The sequence below is a fragment of the Triticum aestivum genome, chromosome 1A (genome assembly GCF_018294505.1).
Source record: "Triticum aestivum cultivar Chinese Spring chromosome 1A, IWGSC CS RefSeq v2.1, whole genome shotgun sequence".
NCBI classification, from domain to species: domain Eukaryota; kingdom Viridiplantae; phylum Streptophyta; class Magnoliopsida; order Poales; family Poaceae; genus Triticum; species Triticum aestivum.
Window position 1 is genome coordinate 232,025,214 of NC_057794.1, and position 9,517 is coordinate 232,034,730.

General features: G+C 47.5%; 1 protein-coding gene across 1 annotated transcript in view; it reads left to right on the forward strand.

Moving 5' to 3' along the window:
- Window positions 1–238: 238 nt before the first annotated feature.
- LOC123043920 (histone acetyltransferase GCN5) overlaps window positions 239–9,517 on the forward strand; it is a 32,905-nt gene continuing 23,626 nt past the window's right edge. Inside the window, exons 1-7 of the mRNA XM_044466528.1 lie at window positions 239–800; window positions 897–961; window positions 1,042–1,122; window positions 1,257–1,328; window positions 1,637–1,805; window positions 2,083–2,126; window positions 2,251–2,350. Coding sequence (XP_044322463.1) covers window positions 351–800; window positions 897–961; window positions 1,042–1,122; window positions 1,257–1,328; window positions 1,637–1,805; window positions 2,083–2,126; window positions 2,251–2,350 — 981 coding nt within the window. The 5' untranslated portion in view covers window positions 239–350. The remainder of the gene's footprint in view (window positions 801–896; window positions 962–1,041; window positions 1,123–1,256; window positions 1,329–1,636; window positions 1,806–2,082; window positions 2,127–2,250; window positions 2,351–9,517) is intronic.

The following is a 9,517-nucleotide window of genomic DNA, read 5'->3' on the forward strand; positions in this document are numbered from 1 at the left end:
ATGGTAAAATACGGTAAAATTGTTTGAACGACTCTGATTCTTTGCCGGTGATTTAAGTGTCCGTTTAAAAAAAATATGTGATTTGTTTTCTTCCGGTACAATGCATGAGCATATTTGTAGTGAGTAGTTAACGAAGATTTTCTCGGGAAGCCGTTGGAGAAGCCCCACAGAACCGAAGTTTCGCGTCCGCTGACTAACATTAGTTTCTACAACAAAATACATGGTCCTACTGCCAGTGAGACGATAGAATTCGGCCGATTTCGAATACCTACGCAAACGGCAGAAGACACAGAACCTTCTGGATTCCAGATCTCCTCGAAACCCTAACCCCTCGAACTTCTAGAACCTCCATGGACGGCCTCGCGGCGCCCTCACCCTCCCACTCCGGCGCCACGTCGGGCGGCGGCGCCTCCCACCGCAAGCGGAAGCTTCCGCCACCATCCCTCTCTGACGCCACCGCCGACGAGGACGACGACACCACGGCGCCGTCGTCCCCCGCCACCTCCCTATCCTCGCCTTCCCGCCCGTCGTCTCCGTCCTCCTCCCATTCTGACGAGGATGACGACGACTCCCTTACCACCTTCACCGCCGCTCGCCTCGATGCCGCACCTGCATCCTCATCCGGCAGGCCTCCGAAGCCCGACTCGTCGTCCGCATCTGCCGTCACAGCGGCGGCTCCTAAGCCCGATGCCGCGTCCGCGGCGGCTGGAGACGGGAAGGAGGACTCCAAGGGGCTGTTCACGGACAATATCCAGACTAGTGGCGCTTACAGCGCCCGCGAGGAGGGTCTCAAGCGTGAGGTGAAAACTTAGCTTTGAGTTACTTCGTTTGATTGTTGTTAACCGTGTTAGGGTTCATTAGAATGAATTTGCTAAAGGGGTTAATTTATTCTGCAGGAAGATACAGGGAAGCTGAAATTTCTCTGTTATTCTAACGATGGAGTCGACGAACATATGATCTGGTGCGCATTCTAATTCATTTCATAGCTTCGAACTTATGAATTATGATGGTACTTGTTATTGACTGCTATGTCTTCCCCAGGTTGGTAGGTTTGAAGAATATCTTTGCACGGCAGCTCCCTAATATGCCCAAGGAGTATATAGTCCGACTTGTTATGGATAGGTAATGCCCAATCTAATGTGTGTATGGTTTATAATTTAGATAATGCCACTGTGGTTTATTTTTTGAGGGTTGCTTAAATTTCTTGATTCCTAAATAGTACTTACAAAGTTAACTAACTGTATTTTATTTTGCAGAACTCACAAGTCAATGATGGTTATCAGGAATAATAATGTTGTAGGAGGCATTACTTACCGCCCTTATGCAAGGTAATGTTGCCATTTTCAGAGCTAGCATTTCTTCGGTCTAACCAGATTATCATTTAGTGATTTGTAATGATCTGAGTGTCTCATACAACTGTATTTACTCTTGGAATCTATCTTTCAATCAATGGTCTCAAGCATTTACCAGGTTAGATTGCAGGATGGTATGTTTACATTTATTTCTCTATGTTGGTTTTGTTTATACTATACTCTGTTTAGCACCATGTCAGTGATCTTCCTTTTCTGCTGCATAAGTTAGTGTCACAAGCCTGGTGCATTAGTTAGTGGCCTAATCGTGCTTTCAAAAACTGTAGCCAGAGGTTCGGAGAAATAGCATTTTGTGCAATTACAGCTGATGAACAAGTTAAAGGCTACGGAACAAGGCTAATGAATCATCTGAAGCAACATGCCCGAGATGCTGATGGCCTCACTCATTTCTTAACTTATGCAGATAACAATGCTGTTGGTTATTTTGTAAAGCAGGTGTGGCCATCTGTCCTTGTATAACTTACTCTAAAATTTATGTATCATGTGTTAGTGCTAGAAAACTAAAGTCCCATTTATTATGTGTGAACATTTGAAGCATCATGTATTTTATAAAATCAATATTTTCCATTTTGCAGGATTTCACAAAGGAAAATGAATAGTCTAACATGAAAAACTAAATTCCCATCCATTATAAAATGAAGTTACACCTCAGCCTCACAAAATGAATATTTTTTTATAGAAAAGGACATAAATAGTTATTTTCCATTTGCAGGGTTTCACAAAGGAGATCACATTCGACAAAGAAAGATGGCAGGGGTAAGTCTGGTCTACAGCATATCTTTGTAAATTATTTTGGCTTGTCAGGTTATTATGTTCCCTAAAGAGTATGCTATTGATCTATCTAATTGTACCTTACATATTAACAGCTTGCTGGTTCTAGGTACATCAAGGACTATGATGGAGGAATACTGATGGAGTGCAAAATTGATCAAAAGCTTCCGTATGTTGATCTAGCAACAATGATTCGGCGCCAAAGACAGGTGTAGTGCCAGACTAATAGCTGCCCTGACCATGAACTGCGAGTAATTAGCTCCTGCCAACCCTCCAATTGAAAACATGTAGATGTGATGTTAAGACACTAGTAAAGTAGGTGCAATGTTCTAGAAGCAGATCTATTAGACCGGGTACCCGGCAAAATACCCATAACAGCCGCCCCCCTTTGAGTATGCAAAACCAGGTGGTCAACAGGTTTTAAGAGGCCGGGTTAACCATCTGTTTACCCGGTATATTCTATTTACTGGCCTTTAGTCAGGTGGTTAATGAATAGTGAGTTGTTTTGTGATGTGGGGCCGGAATTACACCCGCCATGCCAAGCCAAAGGGCAATGGTACCAAAGCCTAACTACCCTCTCAGGAACTTAACATGTGACAACTTGGTATTAGGAGGTCAGATCCTTGGCTCCGCATCCGCTACCATGGGTTCCCCCGTTACCTTTGATGACATGAAGAAGCTCCTGGGGAACACCACGGACGCCAACCTGAACCTCAAGCTTGAGAAGATTGAGACCGACATCAATGACCTCAAGCAGCAGGCATTAGCCCAGCGATGCGCCATTGCTCACTTGGAAATGTCTGCTTCGTCTAATGCCCCAACCAAAACAGAGGCTGAGCACTCCAACGACACCAGCTCCTAGTATGGTGATTGCTTCAAGAAGGCAGGCGGCGCCATGCCAAAATTTCATAAACTGGAATTTGCAATCTACGATAGCAAGGAGGATTCACTACCCTGGTTGACTCGATTTCAAGCTCACACTACTATAGAATTGCCTTGCCTGTCAGATGGTACAAGGCGAGCCAAGTTTTCTCATCCTATAAGGCAGCCCTGCTGTAGCCAAGTTTTTTCATCCTAGAAGGCAGCCTTGCAATGCATTGACATGCTAGAACGCAGACTAATTCTCCCAAGTCATTCTGAGTTTTCATCTCTATACTACTTGTGAAGAAATGATATAAGTCTTGGTGTTTTTGCTTGATTATCTTGCTAACACCCTCTTTAAAAAGAGAGAATCACATCTGGTGACTTTTAGTAGTGGTTAACACTCTAGCCAGATTGATTTCATCCTCTCGAGAAGAGAAGATAGGTGTGCGTGCCTAGATTGTAAGGTGATACCTGGAGAGAGTGTTCTCCCTCAGCATAAGCTAGTGGTTGTAGACTTTTGCTTTCGGATTCGTGTCCAGCGGGATAAGCATGCCAAAGTTGCTAGAACGAAGTGGTGGAAGCTCAAGGGGGAGGTAGCTCAGGTGTTCAAGGAGGGCCCTTGGGAGGAAGGAGGGAATGAGGACATTGTGTGGATGAAGATGGCGACTTGCATTCGTAAGGTGGCCTCAGAGGAGTTTGGAGTGTCCAGGGGAAGAAGCGAAGGTAAGGATACCTGGTGGTGGAATGATGATGTCCATAAGGCGATTAAGGAGAAGAAAGATTGTTTCAGACGCCTATACCTGGATAGGGCTGAAGACAACATAGAGAAGTACAAGATGGCGAAGAAGGCCGCAAAGCGAGCTGTCGGTGAAGCAAGGGGTCAAGCATGTGAGGACCTCTACTAGCGGTTAGGTATGAAGGAAGGCGAAAGGGACATCTATAAGATGGCCAAGATCCGAGAGAGGCAGACGAGGGATGTTAGCCAAGTCAAATGTGCATCAAGGACGGATTAGACCAACTCCTGGTGAAGGACGAGGAGATTAAGCATAGATGGCGGGAGTACTTCAACAAGCTGTTCAATGGGGAGAATGAGAGTTCTACGATTGAATTGAAGGACTCCTTTGATGAGACCAGCAGGCGTTTTGTGCGGCGAATCCAGGAGTCTGAGGTCAAGGAGGCTTTAAAAAGGATGAAAGGAGGCAAGGCGATGGGCCCTGATTGTATCCTCATTGAGGTGCGGAAAGGCCTCAGGGACATAGCTATAGTATGGCTAACCAAGCTTTTCAACCTCATTTTTCGGGCAAACAAGATGCCAGAAGAATGGAGACGGAGTAATCTTCAAGAACAAGGGGGATGTTCAGAGTTATACTAATTACTGTGGAATTAAGCTGATGAGCCATACAATGAAGCTATGGGAGAGAGTCGTTGAGCACAACTTAAGAAGAATGACAAGCGTCACCAAAAATCAGTTTGGTTTCATGCCTTGGAGGTCGAACATGGAAGTCATTTTCTTGGTACGACAACTTATGGAGAGATACAAGGAGCAAAAGAAGGATTTGCATTTGTGTTCATTGACTTGGAGAAGGCCTATGATAAGATTCCGCGAAATGTCATGTGGTGGGCCTTGGAGAAACACATAGTGACAGTAAAGTACATTACCCTCATCAAGGACATGTACGGTAATGTTGTGACAACTGTTCGAATAAGTGATGTCAACATTGATGACTTCCCGATTAAGATCGGACTGCATCAAAGGACAACTTTGAGCCCTTATCTTTTTGCCTTGGTGATGGATGAGGTCACATTAAGACAGGACCGCACCAGGGTCCCATGGTGTATGCTCTTTGCGGATGATGTGGTGCTAGTTACGATAGCCGGACGGGGGTCAATAGGAGTTATGGAGACAAACCTTGGATTCGAAAGGTTTTAGGCTTAGTAGAACTAAAACCGAGTACATGAGGTGCGGTTTCACTACTACTAGGCACGAGGAGGAGGTTAGCCTTGATGGGCAGGTGGTGCCTCAGAAGGACACCGGGGTCAATGTTGCAGAAGGATGGGCGTATTGATGAAGATGTGAACCATCGCATCAAAGCCGGATGGATGAAGTGGCGCCAAGCTTCTCGCATTCTCTGTGACAAGAGTGCCACAAAAGCTAAAAAGGCAAGTTCTATAGGACGGCGGTTCGACCCGCAATGTTGTATGGCGCTGAGTGTTGGCCGACTAAAAGGCGACATGTTCAACAGTTAGGTGTGGCGGAGATGTGCATGTTGAGATGGATGTGTGTCCACATGAGGAAGGATTGAGTCCGGAATGATAATATACGAGATAGAGTTGGGGTAGCACCAATTGAAGAGAAGCTTGTCCAACATCGTCTGAGATGGTTTGGGCATATTCAGCGCAGGCCTCCAGAAGCTCCAGCGCATAGCGGATAGCAGATGGCTAAAGCGTGCGGATAATGTCAAGAAAGGTCAGGGTAGACTGAATTTAACATGGGAGGAGTCCGTAAAGAGAGATCTGAAGGATTGGAGTATCACCAAAGAACTAGCTATGGACAAGGGTGCGTGGAAGCTTGCTATCCATGTGCCAAAACCATGAGTTGGTCGCGAGATCTTATGGGTTTCACCTCTACCCTACCATGAGTATCGTGCTCTCAATGAGCGGAGGTGAAAAGGACAAGTTCCCCACCCCGATGGTTGATGAGCTTCTGGACGAGCTTCGTGGGGCCGATTCTTCACTAAGCTGGATCTTTGTTCAGGCTATCATCAAATGCGCATGCACGATGATGACATCCACAAGACGACATTCTAGATGCATCAGGGGCTTTTTGAGTTTGTGGTTACACCATTCGGCCTTACCAACGCACCGGCCTTACCAACGCACCGACAATGTTCCAGGTGCTCCTGAACGCCGTCCTATGACCACTTCTCCAGCACTTTGTCCTCGTATTTTTTGATGACATCCTCATTTACACAGTCCAACATGGCTGACCATGTGTGCCATGTTCGTGCAGTTTTCCAGGTTTTGAAGGAGCATCAATTGGTCCTCAAACACTCCATGTGCATCGAAGGTGGCATACTTGGGCCACATCATCTCCGAGGTAGGAGTCGCAATGGACCCAACCAAGGTTCAGGTGGTCAAGGACTAGCCGACGCCACTGACGGTGCATGCTCTTCATGGTTTCATTCGCCTTGTAGTATACTATTGCAAGTTCATGTTCATGTGTGACTTTGGCTCCATCACCGCCCCCCTCACCAACCTCCTTAAGAGGGCTATAGTTGGACGAACAACGCGATGAGTGCCTTTGAGGCTCTAAAGGAGGAGGCACTCACTTCTTCGTTGGTGCTACACATGCCAAACTTCACCAAGCCATTTGTCGTCCATTTTGATGCCTCTAGATCCAGATTTGGAGCGGTGCTCCATCAGGGAGGAGTGGTGGCTTGCGAGCCATGCCAAGTTGGCGGCTTACGAGCGTGAGCTCATTTGGCTAGTCCATGCTATGTGGCATTGGAGGCCATATCTATGGGGGTGGTCATTTCGGGTACGCACAAATCATTTCAGCTTGAAGTACATGCTTGATCAGCGCCTATCAACAATCTCACAGAACAATTGAGTTAGCAAATTTTACTCGGGTATGACTTTGTCGTCGAGTTCAGGCCAGGAAGACTTAACACGGTGCCAGATGCTCTCTGTCGCCGGGAGGAGGACCATGGTGCATCGTTGGCAATCTCAGACTCTCAGTCCCCCTCATTTACCCTCTATGAGGATCTGCGGGCTGAAACAGCGGCTGATCCAACCCTGGTCTCGCTGCACCAGAAGCTCGAGGTTGGTGAGCTGGCTGCCAAGTGGGGATACATCGATGGTTTTATTACATTCAACAATCGGGTCTATGTGTTGGACACTTCCCACTTGTTGCCTGCTATCTTGGCAGCCACACACAGGGCACGAAGGGATACAAAAGACTCTGCATCGGCTCTGCCGTGATTTCCATGTGCCATGGGACCGTGCTGTTGTGGAGGAATTTGTTCGTTCTTGCACCATTTGTCAAAAAGGGCAACCTGGTGCATGTAGCTCCCGCTTGCGCAGGGTCCAGGGAAGGGTCCGACCACTTTGGGTCTATAGTACGCAGCCTTTCCCTACATTTCTGTAAGAGGCTGTTTCCAGGACTTGAACCCATGACCTCATGGTCACAAGGCAGCAGCTTTACCACTGCGCCAAGGCTCCCCTTCACCATTTGTCAGCGCAACAAAATTGAGCAGTTGCTGCCAGCTGGCCTTGTACAACCACCTCAGGCGCCATCTCAAGTGTGGGTAGACATTTCCATGGACTTCATCGAGGGCCTTCCCAAATTCCGTGGCAAGACTGTGCTCTTGTCAGTGGTGGATCGCTTCTTGAAGGCAGCACACTTCATACTGCTTGCCCACCTATACACTGCTGCAGCTGTAGCACAGGCCTTCTGCACAGAGATTGTCCGTCTACATGGCCTACATGAGTCCGTCGTCTTCAATGGGGAACCGGTCTTCACCAGCAACTTTTGGTCTGAACTATTTCGCTTGACCAGTGTACACCTCTACATGGGTTCAGCCTTTCACCCACAGTTGTAAACTGTGTTATTGTCATGTATCTCCGCTGCATGACTGGGGACAGGCCACACACTTGACTACAGCAGGGCTGCCTTTGGGCGGAATACTGCTATAACACTTCCTTGTAGACAACACTCCATGATACGCCATTTAAGGTGCTATATGGCTGAGATCCCCCAGCAATGCACTCCTATCAGCCAGGAGCTGCTCATGTGCAAGCCGTGGAGTTCTTAGCCAAGGATCGTGATGAGTTAATTCGTGAAGTTAGGAATCATCTCCTCCAAGCACAGCCACGTGACAAGAAGAAGGTGGTATTTGGCTGAGATCCCCCAGCAATGCACTCCTATCAGCCAGGAGCTGCTTGTGTGCAAGCCGTGGAGGTCTTAGCCAAGGATTGTGATGAGTTCATTCGTGAAGTTAGGAACCATCTCCTCCAAGCACAGCCGCGTGACAAGAAGTTCTATGATGCCAACCATCACGAAGTTCTCTTTATGGTTGACCAGTGGGTCTGGCTACGCTCCAACCACCGCCTAGTGGCATTCTTAGGAGTCAAACGGGGCAAGCTCTCTACAGGTTTCCATGGATAATGACCGAGAAAGTTGGTCTAGTATCGGCTCCAGCTCCCGGCTTCACGACGTGTTTCATGTCAGTCAGCTCAGGGCTTTCCATGGAGAACCCCCCCACAGCACCACCTCTCCTTCCAGAAGTTCACCATGGCAAAGTTGTTCCTAAACCTCTGAAGGCACCACCTCTCCTTCCAGAAGTTCACCATGGCAAAATTGTTCCTAAACCTCTGAAGGCACTTAAAGGTTTGCCTCAGTCGAGGTGCTCGCTAGATCCTAGTACACAGTGCGGACAGTGCAGCATCTGAAGCTTCTTGGGAGGACCTCAAAGAGTTCCAAGATGTACCCAGCATTTCAGCTCGAGGACGAGCTGTTGATGGAGGTGGAGGAGGCGGAGGTGATGTGATGTGGAGCCAGCATTACACCCGCCATGCCAAGCCAAAGGGGGACACAGTAGGAGAGTCCTACACAGATTCAAGGCCAGTTTGGTTCTTGACCTGCTGCCATCGAGCCTGGCCTGGAGCATCTGGCTGTTTCTATCTACTTGTTTGGATACCATCCTTGAGGGACCTGGGGTAGCCTGGCCTGAGTGACCAAAAGAAGTACTTAGCCTGGCAGGAGAATCCAGGTAGTGGTTAGCCTGGTCCACACGCACCGAATCCCATGCCTGGTGACCATAAATAGCTGTATGGGACGCTGACTACATCAATAGTTATTGGTGGACTGGCTAATGTGCTGTTTTAAGAAGCTAGAAAACTCTCCAGGCCAGGCAAGCAACCAAACGCCTTTAGGTCTGGGCTGCCTGACCAGGCAAAATTTCATGAATATTTCATGACCACACAGGCAGCACTGTTGCCCAGGCACACCACCGTGGATGCAAACCAAACCAGCTCTCAGATTAGCCTTCTTTTAGATTTGTTTAGTTGCCTTTGCCTTATTCCCACGTCAGTTAGCTTTGCGAAAAATCGTGTTAGTTAGGAAAGATGGGAGTCCTAGTACGATTATGTTAGGAGCCAGCTATCAATAAAGCTTGGCGATCAATGCTGTTGGGGAGTATTGAATAATAAACACATAAAAAGGGAGTTTACTTCCGCAGCCCTATCTCTTCCTCCTTGGCACAACGACGCCGAAGCCCAGACATCCTCGCCCTCGCTCTCCCACCTCCCATAACTACCCTCTCAGGAACTTAACGTGACATGTTCAGGACATTTGTAATGACTGGTCAATCCAGCTCACAGCACAATGCTCTAAAATAAGTCTAGGTCAAACACTAGTATGTATAAGCCTTTGGTTCAATCATTTTAATATTTAGTCAAACGACACTAACAATAGGTCTTTTATGAAGATTTTCAGTAACAAGTAGGAATGG